The sequence below is a fragment of the Somniosus microcephalus genome, chromosome 34 (genome assembly GCF_052327205.1).
Source record: "Somniosus microcephalus isolate GS21.2 chromosome 34, FLI_Smic_1.0, whole genome shotgun sequence".
NCBI lineage: Eukaryota > Metazoa > Chordata > Chondrichthyes > Squaliformes > Somniosidae > Somniosus > Somniosus microcephalus.
The window spans coordinates 14782999-14801979 of record NC_141020.1 but is presented as its reverse complement, the minus strand read 5'-3'; the positions used below and the strand labels follow the sequence as shown (position 1 = coordinate 14801979).

Sequence of the window (18981 nt, the reverse complement as noted above, 5' to 3'; positions counted from 1 at the left end):
CACCGTCTCAAATCATGAGGCAATCAGACAAACTCTTAAAAATCATGAAATCAGTTGCTTTCTTTTTGGTTTATAAACATCATTTGTGGCCACTGAACTCCCGCCTCAGGGTGGGGGGGGGGTGTTGTGTTCGGGGGGGTGGGTTGTGTTCGGGGTGGGGCGGGTGTGTTCGGGGGGGTGGGTTGTGTTCGGGGTGGGGTGGGTGTGTTCGGGGGGGAAGGGTGTGTTTGGGGTGGGGTGGGTGTGTTCGGGGGGGTGGGTGTGTTCGGGGTGGGGTGGGTGTGTTCGGGGGGGAAGGGTGTGTTTGGGGTGGGGTGGGTGTGTTCGGGGGGGTGGGTGTGTTCGGGGGGGTGGGTGTGTTCGGGGGTGTGGGTGTGTTCGGGGGGTGTGGGTTGTCTTCGGGGTGGGGTGGGTGTGTTCGGGGGGGAAGGGTGTGTTTGGGGTGGGGTGGGTGTGTTCGGGGGGGTGGGTGTGTTCGGGGGTGTGGGTGTGTTCGGGGGGTGTGGGTTGTCTTCGGGGTGGGGTGGGTGTGTTCGGGGTGGGGGGGTATGTTTGGGGGGGTGGGTTGTGTTCGGGGGGGGTGGGTTGTGTTCGGGGTGGGGTGGGTGTGTTCGGGGTGGGGTGGGTGTGTTCGGGGGGGAGGGTGTGTTCGGGGGGGGAGGGTGTGTTCGGGGTGGGGTGGGTGTGTTCGGGGGGGTGGGTGTGTTCGGGGGGTGGGTGTGTTCGGGGGTGTGGGTGTGTTCGGGGGGTGTGGGTTGTCTTCGGGGTGGGGTGGGTGTGTTCGGGGGGGTGGGTGTGTTCGGGGGTGTGGGTGTGTTCGGGGGGGTGGGTGTGTTCGGGGGGGTGGGTGTGTTCGGGGGTGTGGGTGTGTTCGGGGGGTGTGGGTTGTCTTCGGGGTGGGGTGGGTGTGTTCGGGGGGGAAGGGTGTGTTTGGGGTGGGGTGGGTGTGTTCGGGGGGGTGGGTGTGTTCGGGGGTGTGGGTGTGTTCGGGGGGTGTGGGTTGTCTTCGGGGTGGGGTGGGTGTGTTCGGGGTGGGGGGGTATGTTTGGGGGGGTGGGTTGTGTTCGGGGGGGGGTGGGTTGTGTTCGGGGTGGGGTGGGTGTGTTCGGGGGGGGCGGTGGGTTGTGTTTGGGGTGGGGTGTGAGGGGGGTCCAGTAATGTGCCCCTAGCTTGTCATTTCTGTTCCCTTGTGCCGCGTTGGATTTGAGGTTTTTTTCTTTGCTGTAACCGCTGATGGGGCCCATGCACTATCTCAACGCACCATCTCCCTGATAACACCAGTGCTCTAGAAATAACTGGCACTATTTGCAAAATCTTAAGATAATTGACTTGCTACAGTTGAGCAAAGTTTGCTCAGTATTTCTGGAGGTCTTGTGCGAGTACAGTACAGTTTTGTGGCTGTAAAGGGCTTTGGGACTCCCTGAGGTCGTGAAAGATGCTATATAAATGCAAGTCTTTCTTACAGTTTTTGTTTTGACCCAGGTCCTGCAGGTGAAAGGCCGGAGCCACAGCCTCTTGTAGCACGCAGTCAGAGCGTATATCCATGATGGATCTGAACCTAGGTCACAAAAGAAAAAAGGTAATATTTTTAAAAATCTCAACTTTTTTATTTCCCTGTAACAACTATTATCTATCTAAATCATTAAAATTCTCATTCTGCACGTACTGCCATTATAAAATCCTATGCCCATAATTATAATGTAAACGTCACGCTGTAATGACACCTCCTGCTCATGGTGGCGCTGTATTACCTCAGTTTGTGTGTCCCTGTGCAGCAGAGAAACTCCCACTCTCCATCCAACTCATCTTTTCTTGCTTCCTAAGTTGCCATGGCTTTTGCTGTTCAACTTGTTAGTAATTTGAAATCAAAGTATTATAGAAAAACAAGAACAGAATGTCTGGGTTAGAAATTCCATAGCTCTTGGGCCGCTAAGTTTTCAAAAGTTGAAAAAGTAGCGCCAGGCACTAATCCTTCTCTCCTGGCGGGAACTGTGGCTTCAGCGCTCCCACTTCTCCTTAAATATACCATTTAACTGTAGTGTAATTGGTGGGATTGATTTGATTTAATTTAATTGCAATTAATTAAAGGGTAAGTCATGGCAGGACAGCCCGGTACCGTGGTATGCTCCTCCTGCGCTCTGTGGGAACTCAGGGACACTTCCTGTGTCTCTGACAACTATGTGTGCAGGAAGTGTGTCCAGCTGCAGCTACTGGCAGACCGCATTGCGGCGCTGGAGCTGCGATTGGATACATACTGGACCATTCGCGAGGCTGAGGACGTCGTGAATAGCACGTTTAATCAGTTGGTCACACCGCAGGCAAAGGTTGGACAGGCAGAAAGGGAACGGGTGACCAACAGACAGAGTACTAGGCACAGGCAGGTAGTGCAGGGGTCCCCTGTGGACATCCCCCTCTCAAACAGATACACCACTTTGAGTACTGTTGGGGGGGTGGCTTATCAGAGGAAGGCAGCAGCAGCCAACTTCCTGGCACCAGGGGTGGCTCTGCTGCACAGGACGGGAGGAAAAAGAGGGGTAGAGCTATAGTAATAGGGGATTCTATTGTAAGGGGAATAGATAGGCGTTTCTGCGGCCGCAAATGAGACTCCAGGATGGTGTGTTGCCTCCCTGGTGCAAGGGTCAAGGATGTCTCAGAGCGGCTGCAGAACATCTTGGAAGGGGAGGGTGAACAGCCAGTTGTCATGGTGCATATAGGTACCAACGATATAGGTAAAAAATGGGATGAGGTCCTAGGGAGTTAGGAGGTAAATTAAAAAATAGGACCTCAAAGGTAGTAATCTCAGGATTGCTACCAGTGGCACGTGCTAGTCAGAGTAGAAATAGAAGGATATTTCAGATGAATACGTGGCTAGAGGAATGGTGCGAGGGGGAGGGATTCAAATTCCTGGGACATTGGAATCGGTTCTGCGGGAGGTGGGACCAGTTCAAACCGGACGGTTTGCACCTGGGCAGGACTGGGACCAATGTCCTAGGGGGAGTGTTTGCTAGTGCTCTGGGGGAGGGTTTAAACTAAAATGGCAGGGGGTTGGGAACCTGAGTAGGGAGACAGAGGAAAGGGAAACAAGGATAAAAGCAAAAGATAGAAAGGAGGAAAACAAAAGTGGCAGTCAGAGAAATCAACGGTTTAAATCAAACATGGCCACAGTAAATAATAATTCTAATAGGTCTAAGAGCGTTAAAAAAACAAGCCTGAAGGCTTTGTGTCTTAATGCGAGGAGCATTCGTAATAAGGTGGATGAATTAGCTGCGCAAATAGAGGTAAACGAATATGATTTGATTGGGATTACGGAAACATGGCTCCAGGGTGGCCAAGGCTGGGAACTCAACATCCAGGGGTATTCAATATTCAGGAAAGATAGGCAAAAAGGAAAGGGAGGTGGGGTAGCATTGCTGGTTAAAGAAGGGATTAACACAATTGTAAGGAAGGATATTAGCTCTGATGATGTGGAATCTGTATGGGTAGAACTAAGAAATACCAAGGGGCAGAAAACATTAGTGGGAGTGGTATATAGACCTCCAAACAGTAATGCGGAGGTTGGGGATGGCATTAAAAGGGAAATTAGAGAAGCGTGCAATAAGGGCACATCAGTCATCATGGGTGACTTTAATCGACATATAGATTGGGCTAAGCAAATTAGTAACAATACTGTGGAGGAGGAATTCCTGGAGTGTTTACGGGATGCTTTCCTGGACCAATATGTCGAGGAACCAACCAGAGATCAGGCCATCTTAGACTGGGTATTATGTAACGAGAAAGTCTTAATTAGCAATCTTGTACGAGGCCCCTTGGGTCGGAGCGATCATAATATGATCGAATTCCTCATTAAGATGGAGAATGAAGTAGTTGACTCAGAGACTAGGGTCCTCAATTTAAATAAAGGAAACTACAATGGTCTGAGGCGCGAGTTGGGTAGGATTGATTGGGGAATGTCACTCAAAGGGTTGACGGTGGATAGGCAATGGCAAACATTCAAAGACTGCATGGATGAACTACAGAATTTGTTCATCCCAGTTTGGCATAAAAATAAAACAAAAAAGGTGACTCAACCGTGGCTAACAAGGGAAATTAGGGATAGCATAAGATCCAAGGAGAGGACATATCAATTGGCCAGAAAAAGCAGTAAACCTGAGGATTGGGAGCAGTTTAGGATTCAACAAAGGAGGACAAAGGGATTAATTAAGAAAGGGAAAATAGAATATGAGAGTAAGCTTTCAGGGAACATAAAAACTGACTGTAAAAGCTTTTATAGATATGTGAAGAGAAAAAGATTGGTGAAGTCAAGCGTAGGTCCCTTGCAGTCAGAATCAGGGGAATTTATAATGGGGAACAAAGAAATGACAGACCAATTAAATACATATTTTGGTTCTGTCTTCACAAAGGAGGACAAAAATAACCTCCCAGAGATGTCGGGGAACATAGGGTCTGATGAAAGGGAGGAACTGAAAGAAATCAGTATTTGTAGGGAAATGGTGTTAGGGAAATTGATGGGATTGAAGGCCGATAAATCCCCAGGGCCTGATAATCTACATCCTAGGGCACTTAAGGAAGTGGCCCTAGAAATAGTAGATGCATTGCTGATCATCTTCCAACATTCAATGGAATCTGGAACAGTACCCATGGATTGGAGGGTAGCTAATGTTACCCCACTATTCAAAAAAGGTGGTAGAGAGAAAACGGGGAATTACAGACCGGCAAGCCTGACATCGGTAGTGGGGAAAATGCTAGAGTCCATTATAAAAGATGTAATAGCAGAGCACTTGGAAAACAGTGACAGGATCGGACAAAGTCAACATGGATTTACAAAAGGTAAATCGTGCTTGACTAATCTACTGGAATTTTTTGTGGATGTAACTAGTAAAATAGATAAGGGAGAACCAGTGGATGTGGTGTATTTGGACTTTCAGAAGACATTCGATAAGGTCCCGCATAAGAGATTAGCGTGTAAAGTTAAGGCACATGGGATTGGGGGCAAGGTATTGACTTGGATAAAGAACTGGTTGGCAGACAGGAAGCAAAGGGTTGGAATAAACGGGTCTTTTTCCGAGTGGCAGGCAGTGACTAGTGGGGTACCGCAGGGATCGGTCCTTGGACCCCAGCTATTCACAATATATATTAATGATCTAGACAAGGGAACTAGATGTAATATCTCCAAATTTGCAGACGACACAAAGCTGGGTGGGCATGTGTGCTGTGAGGAGGATGCCGAGAAACTACAGGATGATTTGGACAGGTTGGGTGATTGGGTAGAAGCATGGCAGATGCAATATAATGTGGATAAATGTGAGGTTATCCACTTTGGTGTCAAAAACAGGAAGGCAGATTATTATCTGAATGGCAATAGATTGGGAGAAGGGGAAGTGCAACGAGACCTGGGTGTCCTTGTGCACCAGTCGCTGAAGGTAAGCATGCAGGTGCAGCACGCGGTTAAGAAGGCAAATGGTATGTTGGCCTTCATAGCGAGAGGGTTTGAGTACAGGAACAGGGATGTCTTGCTGCAGTTATATAGGGCCTTGGTGAGACCACATCTTGAGTATTGTGTGCAGTTTTGGTCGCCTTATCTGAGGAAGGATGTTCTTGCCATGGAAGGAGTTCAGCGAAGATTCACCAGGCTGATGCCTGGGATGGCAGGAATGACGTATGAGGAGAGATTGGGACGATTGGGCTTGTACTCGCTGGAGTTTAGAAGAATGAGAGGGGATCTCATTGAAACTTATAAAATTCTGACAGGACTGGACAGACTAGATGCAGGAAGGATGTTCCCGATGGTCGGGGAGTCCAGAACCAGGGGTCACAGTCTAAGGATAAGAGGTAGGCCATTTAGGACAGAGATGAGGAGGAATTTCTTCAGTGGTGAACCTGTGGAATTCTCTACCACAGAAGGCAGTGGAGGCCAATACATTAAATATATTCAAGAAGGAGTTGGATATATTTCTTAAGGCTAAAGGGATCAAGGTGTATCGGGAGAAAGCAGGGACCGGGTACTGAATTTGGATGATCAGCCATGATCGCATTGAATGGCGGAGCAGGCTCGAGGGGCCGAATGGCCTACTCCTGCTCCCATCTTCTATATTTCTATGTTTCTATGTTTCCTGGGGCGCTGAGGAGTGTGAGAGGGGTGGTAGCAGCAGAGTGCACATGAATGTGCAGTGCAGTGCTGCCGGCATCAGAGGCTGCTTCGCTCGCCTAAAGGGAAGGGCCAATGATGGTGTGCAGCATTCTGTGGGGCCTCGGGACCTGAACGACTTGCATTACAGCCCCAAGCGCTCAGAGAGTGGAGGGCTGAGGAATCGCGCCTCACTCAGGCGTGAAAAACATTCAGCAGGCACCAGACTGGTGCGCAGAATAAAGTTTGTCCTACCTGACCACCGCTGCCTTTAATTATCGCTCCCCAAGCTCACCGACCGAGGGGACACCGCCTCCTGCTGCGGCTGCTGTTCTTGACGCCTGGCGATGCAGCAGGGGAGCGGGAGCGAATTTCACATCCGGGGTGGTAATGGGGCGCCGCACACCTGACGACGTCACGCTCTCCGCGGCGCAACAGAGCGAAGCAGTAAGTGTTAGTGCCAATGGAAAACCACCAGGGAAGTTCGCGTGCGCCGGTGAACTCGCCGCGCCTGGTCGGTCACCCCCTTCGCGCCCTGTTAACGCCCCCCACAGGCGCTAACGGCAGGCGCTAAGGAGACGAATTTCTAGCCCCCTGACTTTACAGTGGGGATTGAATCACGCCTGGGCGCCTGGTCCAAGTATCCCCTCGCCCTCTACACGCACTTCGCCCGAAGATGGCCTTCAGTCTTGTCTTCCACGTACTCGACCCCAGGAGACTGACCGGTAAATATATCAAAGGCTTGTGTCTCATGAGTGTGCGTCACACTTCAAAGTGTCGAAGTATAAAAAAGACAAGAAAACCAGTCATTTTGTGCTGGTTTCCTTGGACCTGGAGCTGAAAATTTAGCAGTGCCGCCAATCTGCAAACTTTCCCCACCAACAGCAATAGTTAATACAGCACCCTGACAGAGCCTGGACACTGACAGCACAACAACATCTTGCATTTATACGGCGCCTTTAATGTAGTAAAACATCCCAAGGCGCTGCACAGGAGCGATTATCAAACAAAACCTGACACCGAACCACAAAAAGAGATATTAGGACAGGTGACCAAAAGCTTAGTCAAAGAGGTGGGCTTTAAGGAGGAGCAAGAGAGGCGGAGAGGTTTAGGGAGGGAATTCTGGAGCTTAGGGCCTCGGCAGCTGAAGGCACGGTCGCCAATGGTGGAGCGATTAAAATCGGGGATGCTCAAGAGGGCAGAATTAGAGGAGCGCAGAGATCTCGGGGGGTTGTGGGGCTGCAGGAGGTTACAGAGATAAGTGAGGGGCGAGGCCATGGAGGGATTTGAAAACAAGGATGAGAATTTTGAAATCGAGGCGTTGCTTAACCGGGAGGTCAGTGAGCACAGGGGAGATGGGTGAACGGGACTTGGTGCGAGTTAGGACACGGGCAGCAGAGCTTTGGATGAGCTCAAGTTTACGGAGGGTGGAAGATGTGAGGCCGGCCAGGAGTGCGTTGGAATAGTCAAGTCTAGAGGTAACAAAGGCATGGATGAGGGTTTCAGCAGCAGATCAGCTGAGGCAAGGGGCGGAGACGGGCGATGTTATGGAGGTGGAAATAGACGGTCTTTGTTATGCTGCGGATATGTGGTCGGAAGCTCATTTCGGGGTCAAATATGACACCAAGGTTGTGAACAGGCTAGTTCCGCCGCAGACAGATGTTAGGGAGAGGAATGGAGTGGGTGGCTAGAGAACGGAGTTCATGGTGGGGACTGAAGACAATGGCTTCGGTCTTCCCAATACTTAGTTTGAGGTAATGGTGCAGGAGCGGGAAGCAAAGCCTAGAGAGATAAGAATGGAACCAGGCGAGTGCAGTCCCACCAAGCTGGATGATGGAAGAGAGGGAGTGGTCAACCGTGTCAGAGGCTGCAGACAGGTTGCGAAGGACAAGGAGGGATAGTTTACCTTTGTCACAGACACATATGATGTCATTTGTGACTTGGATAAGAGCCGTTTCGGTACTGTGGCAGGGCTGGAAACCTGATTGGAAAAGTTCAATGATCTAGACGAGGGAACTAGATGTAATATCTCAAAGTTTGCAGATGACACAAAGTTGGGTGGGCGTGTGTGCTGTGAGGAGGATGCCGAGAAACTCCAGTATGATTTGGACAGGTTGGGTGATTGGGCAGATGCTTGGCAGATGCAGTATAATTTGGATAAATGCGAGGTTATCCACTTTGGTGGCAAAAACAGGAAGGCAGATTATTATCTGAACAGCAATAGATTGGGAAAAGGGGAAGTGCAACGAGACCTGGGTGTCCTTGTGCACCAGTCGCTGAAGGTAAGCATGCAGGTGCAGCAGGCGATTAAGAAGGCAAATGGTATGTTGGCCTTCATAGCGAGAGGATTCGAGTACAGGAGCAAGGATGTCTTGCTGCAGTTGTACAGGGCCTTGGTGGGACCACACCTTGAGTATTGTGTGCAGTTTGTGTCACCTTATCTGAGGAAGGATGTTCTTGCCATGGAGGAAGTGCAGTGAAGATTCACCAGACTGATACCTGGGATGGCAGGAATGACGTATGAAGAGAGATTGGGACGATTAGGCTTATATTCGCTAGAGCTTAGAAGAATGAGAGGGGATCTCATTGAAACTTATAAAATTCTAACAGGACTAGACAGACTGGATGCAGGAAGGATGTTCCCGATGGCGGGGGAGTCCAGAACCAGGGGTCACAGTCTAAGGATAAGGGGTAAGCCATTTAGGACAGAGATGAGGAGGAATTTCTTCACCCAGAGAGTGGAGAACCTGTGGAATTCTCTACCACAGAAGGCAGTTGAGGCCAATTCATTAAATATATTCAAGAAGGAGTTAGATATATTTCTTAAGGCTAAAGGGATCAAGGGACATGGGGAGAAAGCAGGGACAGGATACTGTATTTGGATGATCAGCGATGATCTCATTAAATGGCGGAACAGGTTCGAGGGGCCGAATGGCCTACTCCTTCTCCTATCTTCCATGTTTCTGTGTTTCAAACATGGAGTTGAGGGAGAGATGGGGACGGGTTAGGGAGGCGACAACACGTTCCAGGACTTTGGAGAGGAAAAGGTGGTTGGAGATGTGGTCATAGTTTGCAAGGACAGAAGAGTCGAGGGTTAGTTTTTGGAGGTGAGGGGTGATGATGACGGCAGATTTGAATGAAAGGAAAGTAGTTGATGAGAGAGAACCATTAACAATATCAGCGAACATGGGGGTCAGGAAGGGAAGTTGGACGGTCAGCAGTCGTGGGAATAGGGTCAAGGAGGCAGGAGGTGGGTATCATGGGCAGGGTGAGCTCGGAGAGGGAATAATGGGAAAAAGGAGAGAAACTACAGCCCGGGATAGGGAGAGAGCCCGGGAGAGAGAGAGAGCCCGGGATAGGGAGAGAGCCCGGGATAGGGAGAGAGCCCGGGATAGCGAGAGAGCCCGGGATAGCGAGAGAGCCCGGGATAGCGAGAGAGCCCGGGATAGCGAGAGAGAGCCCAGGATAGAGAGAGAGAGCCCGGGAAAGGGAGAGAGCCCAGGATAGGGAGAGAGCCCGGGAAAGCGAGAGAGCCCGGGATAGAGAGAGACCCCGGGATAGCGAGAGAGCCCGGGATAGCGAGAGAGAGCTCGGGATAGCGAGAGAGCCCGGGATAGAGAGAGAGAGCCCGGGATAACGAGAGAGCCCGGGATAGAGAGAGAGCCCGGGATAGCGAGACCCCGGGATAGGGAGAGAGCCAGGGATAGAGAGAGAGAGCCCGGGATAGGGAGAGAGCCCGGGATAGGGAGAGAGCCCGGGATAGGGAGAGAGCCAGGGATAGAGAGAGAGAGCCCGGGACAGCGAGAGAGCCCGGGATAGCGAGAGAGCCCGGGAGAGGGAGAGAGCCCGGGAGAGAGAGAGAGCCCGGGAAAGGGAGAGAGCCCGGGATAGGGAGAGAGCCCGGGATAGGGAGAGAGCCCGGGATAGAGAGAGAGCCCGGGATAGAGAGAGAGCCCGGGATAGAGAGAGAGCCCGGGATAGGGAGAGAGCCCGGGATAGGGAGAGAGCCCGGGACAGGGAGAGAGCCCGGGATAGAGAGAGCCCGGGATAGAGAGAGAGAGCCCGGGATAGGGAGAGAGCCCGGGATAGGGAGAGAGCCCGGGATAGTGAGAGCCCGGGATAGAGAGAGAGCCCGGGATAGGGAGAGAGCCCGGGATAGTGAGAGAGCCCGGGATAGGGAGAGAGCCCGGGATAGCGAGAGAGCCCGGGATAGAGAGAGAGAGCCCTGGATAGGGAGAGAGCCCGGGATAGGGAGAGAGCCCGGGATAGCGAGAGAGCTCGGGATAGGGAGAGAGCCCGGGATAGAGAGAGAGCCCGGGATAGAGAGAGAGCCCGGGATAGAGAGAGAGCCCGGGATAGTGAGAGAGCCCGGGATAGGGAGAGAGCCCGGGATAGAGAGAGAGCCCGGGATAGCGAGAGAGCCCGGGATAGCGAGAGAGCCCGGGATAGGGACAGAGCCCGGGATAGTGAGAGAGCCCGGGATAGCGAGAGAGCCCGGGATAGCGAGAGAGCCCGGGATAGAGAGAGAGCCCGGGATAGCGAGAGAGCCCGGGATAGCGAGAGAGCCCGGGATAGCGAGAGAGCCCCGGATAGGGAGAGAGCCCGGGATAGAGAGAGAGAGCCCGGGATAGAGAGAGAGCCCGGGATAGAGAGAGAGAGCCCGGGATAGAGAGAGAGAGCCCGGGATAGAGAGAGGGAGCCCGGGATCGGGAGAGAGCCCGGGATCGGGAGAGAGCCCGGGATAGGGAGAGAGCCCGGGATAGAGAGAGAGCCCGGGATAGGGAGAGAGCCCGGGATAGAGAGAGAGCCCGGGATAGCGAGAGAGCCCGGGATAGGGAGAGAGCCCGGGATAGGGAGAGAGCCCGGGATAGAGAGAGAGCCCGGGATAGGGAGAGAGCCCGGGATAGAGAGAGAGCCCGGGATAGAGAGAGAGCCCGGGATAGGGAGAGAGCCCGGGATAACGAGAGAGCCCAGGATAGAGAGAGAGCCCGGGATAGAGAGAGAGCCCGGGATAGAGAGAGAGAGCCTGGGATAGGGAGAGAGCCCGGGATAGAGAGAGAGCCCGGGATAGAGAGAGAGCCCGGGATAGCGAGAGAGCCCGGGATAGAGAGAGAGCCCGGGATAGGGAGAGAGCCCGGGATAGCGAGAGAGCCCGGGATAGGGAGAGAGCCCGGGATAGGGAGAGAGCCCGGGTAGGGAGAGAGCCCGGGATAGGGAGAGCCCGGGATAGCGAGAGAGAGCCCGGGATAGAGAGAGAGACCGGGATAGAGAGAGAGAGCCCGGGATAGGGAGAGAGCCCGGGATAGGGAGAGAGCCCGGGATGGGGAGAGAGCCCAGGATAGAGAGAGAGAGCCCGGGATAGGGAGAGAGCCCGGGATAGCGAGAGAGCCCGGGATGGGGAGAGAGCCCGGGATAGCGAGAGAGAGCCCGGGATAGAGAGAGAGCCCGGGATAGCAAGAGAGAGCCCGGGATAGTGAGAGAGCCCGGGATAGGGAGAGAGCCCGGGATAGAGAGAGAGCCCGGGATAGGGAGAGAGCCCGGGATAGCGAGAGAGCCCGGGATAGGGAGAGAGCCCGGGATAGGGAGAGAGCCCGGGATAGGGCGAGAGCCCGGGATAGAGAGAGAGCCCGGGATAGAGAGAGAGCCCGGGATAGAGAGAGAGCCCGGGATAGAGAGAGAGCCCGGGATAGGGAGAGAGCCCGGGATAGGGAGAGCCCGGGATAGCGAGAGAGAGCCCGGGATAGAGAGAGAGCCCGGGATAGCGAGAGAGCCCGGGATAGTGAGAGCCCGGGATAGTGAGAGAGCCCGGGATAGAGAGAGAGCCCGGGATAGAGAGAGAGCCCGGGATAGGGAGAGAGCCCGGGAGAGAGCCCGGGATAGGGAGAGAGCCCGGGATAGCGAGAGAGCCCGGGATAGCGAGAGAGCCCGAGATAGCGAGAGAGCCCGGGATAGGGAGAGAGCCCGGGATAGGGAGAGAGCCCGGGATAGGGAGAGAGCCCGGGATAGAGAGAGAGAGCCCGGGATAGCGAGAGAGCCCGGGATAGGGAGAGAGCCCGGGATAGAGAGGGAGCCCGGGATAATGAGAGCCCGGGATAGCGAGAGAGCCCGGGATAGAGAGAGAGCCCGGGATAGGGAGAGAGCCCGGGATAGAGAGAGAGCCCGGGATAGGGAGAGAGCCCGGGATAGGGAGAGAGCCCGGGATAGGGAGAGAGCCCGGGATAGGGAGAGAGCCCGGGATAGAGAGAGAGCCCGGGATAGAGAGAGAGCCCGGGATGGGGAGAGAGCCCGGGATAGGGAGAGAGCCCGGGATAGGGAGAGAGCCCGGGATAGAGAGAGAGCCCGGGATAGAGAGAGAGCCCGGGATAGGGAGAGAGCCCGGGATAGAGAGAGAGAGCCCGGGATAGGGAGAGAGCCCGGGATAGAGAGAGACAGCCCGGGATAGGGAGAGAGCCCGGGATAGCGAGAGAGCCCGGGATAGGGAGAGAGCCCGGGATAGGGAGAGAGCCCGGGATAGGGAGAGAGAGCCCGGGATAGGGAGAGAGCCCGGGATAGAGAGAGAGCCCGGGATAGCGAGAGAGCCCGGGATAGAGAGAGAGAGCCTGGGATAGGGAGAGAGCCCGGGATAGGGAGAGAGCCCGGGATAGGGAGAGAGCCCGGGATAGGGAGAGAGCCCGGGATAGAGAGAGAGAGCCCGGGATAGGGAGAGAGCCCGGGATAGGGAGAGAGCCCGGGATAGAGAGAGAGAGCCCGGGATAGGGAGAGAGCCCGGGATAGGCAGAGAGCCCGGGATAGGCAGAGAGCCCGGGATAGGGAGAGAGCCCGGGATAGAGAGAGAGAGCCCGGGATAGGGAGAGAGCCCGGGATAGAGAGAGAGCCCGGGATAGCGAGAGAGCCCGGGATAGCGAGAGAGCCCGGGATAGAGAGAGAGCCCGGGATAGGGAGAGAGCCCGGGATAGGGAGAGAGCCCGGGATAGAGAGAGAGCCCGGGATAGGGAGAGAGCCCGGGATAGTGAGAGAGCCCGGGATAGAGAGAGAGCCCGGGATTGAGAGAGAGCCCGGGATAGAGAGAGAGAGCCCGGGATAGAGAGAGAGAGCCCGGGATAGAGAGAGAGCCCGGGATAGGGAGAGAGCCCGGGATAGGGAGAGAGCCTGGGATAGAGAGAGAGAGCCCAGGATAGGGAGAGAGCCCGGGATAGGGAGAGAGCCCGGGATAGAGAGAGAGCCTGGGATAGGGAGAGAGCCTGGGATAGGGAGAGAGCCCGGGATAGAGAGAGAGCCCGGGATAGAGAGAGAGCCTGGGATAGGGAGAGAGCCCGGGATAGGGAGAGAGCCCGGGATAGAGAGAGAGCCCGGGATAGAGAGAGAGAGCCCGGGATAGAGAGAGAGAGCCCGGGATAGAGAGAGAGCCCGGGATAGGGAGAGAGCCCGGGATAGGGAGAGAGCCCGGGATAGAGAGAGAGCCCGGGATAGAGAGAGAGCCCGGGATAGAGAGAGAGAGCCCGGGATAGAGAGGGAGCCTGGGATAGGGAGAGAGCCTGGGATAGGGAGAGAGCCCGGGATAGAGAGAGAGCCCGGGATAGAGAGAGAGCCCGGGATAGAGAGAGAGCCCGGGATAGGGAGAGAGCCCGGGATAGAGAGAGAGCCCGGGATAGAGAGAGAGGGCCCGGGATAGGGAGAGAGCCCGGGATAGCGAAAGAGCCCGGGATAGAGAGAGAGCCCGGGATAGGGAGAGAGCCCGGGATAGGGAGAGAGAGCCCGGGATAGGGAGAGAGCCCGGGATAGAGAGAGAGCCCGGGATAGCGGGAGAGCCCGGGATAGGGAGAGAGCCCGGGATAGAGAGAGAGCCCGGGATAGGGAGAAAGCCCGGGATAGAGAGAGAGCCCGGGATAGCGAGAGAGCCCGGGATAGCGAGAGAGCCCGGGATAGCGAGAGAGCCCGGGATAGAGAGAGAGAGCCTGGGATAGAGAGAGAGCCCGGGATAGAGAGAGAGCCCGGGATAGAGAGCCCGGGATAGGGAGAGAGCCCGGGATAGGGAGAGAGCCCGGGATAGAGAGAGAGAGCCCGGGATAGGGAGAGAGCCCGGGATAGAGAGAGAGAGCCCGGGATAGGGAGAGAGCCCGGGATAGGGAAAGAGCCCGGGATAGAGAGAGAGAGCCCGGGATAGGGAGAGAGCCCGGGATAGAGAGAGAGCCCGGGATAGCGAGAGAGCCCGGGATAGAGAGAGAGAGCCCGGGATAGGGAGAGAGCCCGGGATAGGGAGAGAGCCCGGGATAGGGAGAGAGCCCGGGATAGAGAGAGAGAGCCCAGGATAGGGAGAGAGCCCGGGATAGAGAGAGAGAGTCCGGGATAGGGAGAGAGCCCGGGATAGCGAGAGAGCCCGGGATAGGGAGAGAGCCCGGGATAGGGAGAAAGCCCGGGATAGGGAGAGAGCCCGGGATAGAGAGAGAGAGCCCGGGATAGGGAGAGAGCCCGGGATAGAGAGAGAGAGCCCGGGATAGGGAGAGAGCCCGGGATAGAGAGAGAGAGCCCGGGATAGGGAGAGAGCCCGGGATAGGGAGAGAGCCTGGGATAGGGAGAGAGCCCGGGATAGAGAGAGAGCCCGGGATAGAGAGAGAGAGCCCGGGATAGGGAGAGAGCCCGGGATAGCGAGAGAGCCCGGGATAGAGAGAGAGCCCGGGATAGGGAGAGAGCCCAGGATAGAGAGAGAGCCCGGGATAGGGAGAGAGCCCGGGATAGCGAGAGAGAGCCCGGGATAGAGAGAGACAGCCCGGGATAGGGAGAGAGCCCGGGATAGAGAGAGAGCCCGGGATACCGAGAGAGGCCGGGATAGAGAGAGAGCCCGGGATAGAGAGAGAGCCCGGGATAGGGAGAGAGCCCGGGATAGGGAGAGAGCCCGGGATAGAGAGAGAGCCCGGGATAGGGAGAGAGCCCGGGATAGCGAGAGAGAGCCCGGGATAGAGAGAGAGAGCCCGGGATAGAGAGAGAGAGCCCGGGATAGGGAGAGAGCCTGGGATAGGGAGAGAGCCCGGGATAGAGAGAGAGAGCCCGGGATAGGGAGAGTGCCCGGGATAGAGAGAGAGCCCGGGATAGAGAGAGAGCCCGGGATAGCGAGAGAGCCCGGGATAGCGAGAGAGCCCGGGATAGAGAGAGAGAGCCTGGGACAGGGAGAGAGCCCGGGATAGAGAGAGAGCCCGGGATAGAGAGAGAGCCCGGGATAGGGAGAGAGCCCGGGATAGCGAGAGAGCCCGGGATAGGGAGAGAGCCCGGGATAGGGAGAGAGCCCGGGATAGAGAGAGAGAGCCCGGGATAGAGAGAGAGAGCCCGGGATAGGGAGAGAGCCTGGGATAGGGAGAGAGCCCGGGATAGAGAGAGAGAGCCCGGGATAGGGAGAGTGCCCGGGATAGAGAGAGAGCCCGGGATAGAGAGAGAGCCCGGGATAGCGAGAGAGCCCGGAATAGCGAGAGAGCCCGGGATAGAGAGAGAGAGCCTGGGACAGGGAGAGAGCCCGGGATAGAGAGAGAGCCCGGGATAGAGAGAGAGCCCGGGATAGGGAGAGAGCCCGGGATAGCGAGAGAGCCCGGGATAGGGAGAGAGCCCGGGATAGGGAGAGAGCCCGGGATAGAGAGAGAGAGCCCGGGATAGGGAGAGAGCCCGGGATAGAGAGAGAGAGCCCGGGATAGGGAGAGAGCCCGGGATAGGGAGAGAGCCCGGGATAGGGAGAGACCCCGGGATAGCGAGAGAGCCCGGGATAGGGAGAGAGCCCGGGATAGGGAGAGAGCCCGGGATAGAGAGAGAGAGCCCGGTTAGGGAGAGAGCCCGGGATAGAGAGAGAGCCCGGGATAGGGAGAGAGCCCGGGATAGGGAGAGAGCCCGGGATAGAGAGAGAGCCCGGGATAGGGAGAGAGCCCGGGATAGCGAGAGAGAGCCCGGGATAGCGAGAGAGAGCCCGGGATAGAGAGAGAGAGCCCGGGATAGAGAGAGAGAGCCCGGGATAGGGAGAGAGCCCGGGATAGGGAGAGAGCCCGGGATAGAGAGAGAGAGCCCGGGATAGGGAGAGAGCCCGGGATAGGGAGAGAGCCCGGGATAGAGAGAGAGAGCCCGGGATAGGGAGAGAGCCCGGGATAGAGAGAGAGAGCCCGGGATAGAGAGAGAGAGCCTGGGATAGGGAGAGAGCCCGGGATAGAGAGAGAGCCCGGGATAGAGAGATTGCCCGGGATAGGGAGAGAGCCCGGGATTGGGAGAGAGCCCGGGATAGCGAGAGAGCCCGGGATAGCGAGAGCGTCCGGGATAGCGAGAGAGCCCGGGATAGAGAGAGAGCCCGGGATAGGGAGAGAGCCCGGGATAGCGAGAGAGCCCGGGATAGGGAGAGAGCCCGGGATAGGGAGAGAGCCCGGGATAGAGGGAGAGCCCGGGATAGAGAGCCTGGGATAGGGACAGAGCCCGGGATAGGGAGAGAGCCCGGGATAGGGAGAGAGCCCGGTATAGGGAGAGAGCCCGGGATAGAGTGAGACCCCGGGATAGGGAGAGAGCCCGGGATAGGGAGAGAGCCCGGGATAAAGAGAGAGCCCGGGATAGAGAGAGAGCCCGGGATAGAGAGAGAGCCTGGGATAGGGAGAGAGCCCGGGATGGGGAGAGAGCCCGGGATAGGGAGAGAGCCCAGGATAGGGAGAGAGCCCGGGATAGAGAGAGCCCGGGATAGCGAGAGAGCCCGGGATAGGGAGAGAGCTGGCTCCTCTGGCCTCAGGGAGCTGGCTCCTCTGGTTTTGGGGTTCGGGATCCTCTGGTTTTGGGGTTTGGGCTCCTCTGGGTTTGGGGTTCGGGGGTTTTAGGGTTCGGGGTGCGGGCTCCTCTGGGTGCGGGGGTTTTAATATTCGGGGTGCGGAGTCCTCTTGTTTCGTGGTGCGGGGGTTTTGGGTGTGGGGGGACAGCTCTATCTAACCCTGCTGGAAATAACCTTGATCTCTTTTGGTTGAGGTGCGTGTGCAGTTTCGGGAGGGCGGGAGGATGATGGGAGCTGCCGAGCCCCTCAGTGCCCTCTCCCGCTGGTACCTTTATGCCATCCATGGCTACTTCTGTGAGGTGATGTTTACAGCCGCCTGGGAGTTCGTCATCAATTTCAACTGGAAGTTCCCCGGAGTCACCAGTGTCTGGGCTCTCTTCATCTACGGCACCTCCATCATGGTCGTGGAGCGAATGTACCTGTGCCTCAAGGACCGATGTCCTGGCGTGGTGAGGTGCCTCATCTACACCCTCTGGACCTACGCCTGGGAGTTCTCAACTGGATTTATCCTGCGCCAGTTCAACGCCTGCCCCTGGGACTACTCCCAGTTTGATTATGACTTCATGGGGCTAGTGACACTGGAGTACGCAGTCCCCTGGTTCTGCGCCTCCTTCATTGTAGAAAAGCTGGTGATCAGGAATACCCTGCGTTTACGATTCGATGAGACCGGGGAGCCACGATCCCCCACCATCGCCCTGGCGACACTGTGGAGCCACCTGAAGCTGAGGAAAGACGAGTAGAGCGGCCGCTCTCTGTTCCGATTAACACCAGCCTGAGCTCGGCGTCTTCCTGTTTACATTTCCAGAGTTGGGCAATGGGACCTCAGACCAGTCAACAAAACATTGTATTTTTGTACTTTTTCCTGTTCAGTGGAGGAGAAGCCTTTTCGCGGCGTTCGGACTCCAGCGCAGTGCGATCGGGTTGAAGTGCGCTGCCCGTGGTACTGACGTGCTGCTCACTGTGGTGTCCTCACTCCCAGTGCACACACTGTCCCTTGACGAGTATATCCTCACCAACAGTGGCTCAGGCCGGGGGCTCACGGGGTGACCGAGTATTTATAATCAGTTATTACAGTTCCTGGAATCTCCAAGATCTACCAAACCAATCACAGCCCTTGCATGTCACAGTGTTTTTATGCCACTTAACTTGTTGCTGCTGCACAAGGGTTGTGGGAACGACTGTACGTACTTGTGCAAAGGTCACACTGATTGTAAGTACATGTGCAAAGCTCACATTGACTGTAAGTCAGATTGCAAAATGAATGGGTTCGGGTCAGATGCGCCCACATTGTTCAGGGGGCGTGGGGAGGCGGAGCAATTTTGATATTTGGGGTGGAGGTCGCTCCACCGGGAGCATGACATATTATTACGAAAGGCACATTGTGTGTTTGGAGGCCAGATATCTAATGGAAATGCATGTGCCCGATCATTGTCCAAGGGCTACTCTCGGTTCCAGATCCGACTTCTCCATTTCTGCTCTGTGTCATCCAATAAAACCCAACCAGTTCAGGAAATCATTGGCAGGCTCTGCTTCCACAATTCACACATCCTCTCCTGAAAGTACTGACTCTCACTGGGATACAGGTTCCACAGACACTGACTCTCACTGGGATACGGGTTCCACAGACACTGACTCTCACTGGGGTACGGGTTCCACAGACACTGACTCTCACTGGGGTACGGGTTCCACAGACACTGACTCTCACTGGGGTACGGGTTCGACAGACACTGACTCTCACTGGGGTACGGGTTCCACACACACGGACTCTCACTGGGGTACGGGTTCGACAGACACTGACTCTCACTGGGGTACGGGTTCCACAGACACTGACTCTCACTGGGGTGCGGGTTCCACAGACACTGACTCTCACTGGGGTACGGGTTCCACAGACACTGACTCTCACTGGGGTACGGGTTCCACAGACACTGATTCTCACTGGGGTACGGGTTCCACAGACACTGACTCTCACTGGGGTACGGGTTCCACACACACTGACTCTCACTGGGGTACGGGTTCCACAGACACGGACTCTCACTGGGGTACGGGTTCCACAGACACTGACTCTCACTGGGGTACG

The 18981-nt window shown here is 55.9% G+C and overlaps 1 protein-coding gene across 4 annotated transcripts in view; it reads left to right on the top strand.

The window, feature by feature from the left end:
• LOC147096793 (transmembrane protein 229B-like) overlaps positions 1–18417 on the top strand; it is a 42451-nt gene extending 24034 nt beyond the window's left edge. For 3 of the 4 annotated variants that reach the window (XM_085973420.1, XM_085973419.1, XM_085973418.1), the window contains exons 2-3: positions 1483–1579; positions 17099–18417. In XM_085973420.1, the coding sequence (XP_085829546.1) occupies positions 1544–1579; positions 17099–17644 (582 nt within the window). In that variant the 5' untranslated portion in view covers positions 1483–1543 and the 3' untranslated portion in view covers positions 17645–18417. The remainder of the gene's footprint in view (positions 1–1482; positions 1580–17098) is intronic. The other variant, XM_085973421.1, reaches the window with a different exon arrangement.
• Positions 18418–18981: the final 564 nt, after the last annotated feature.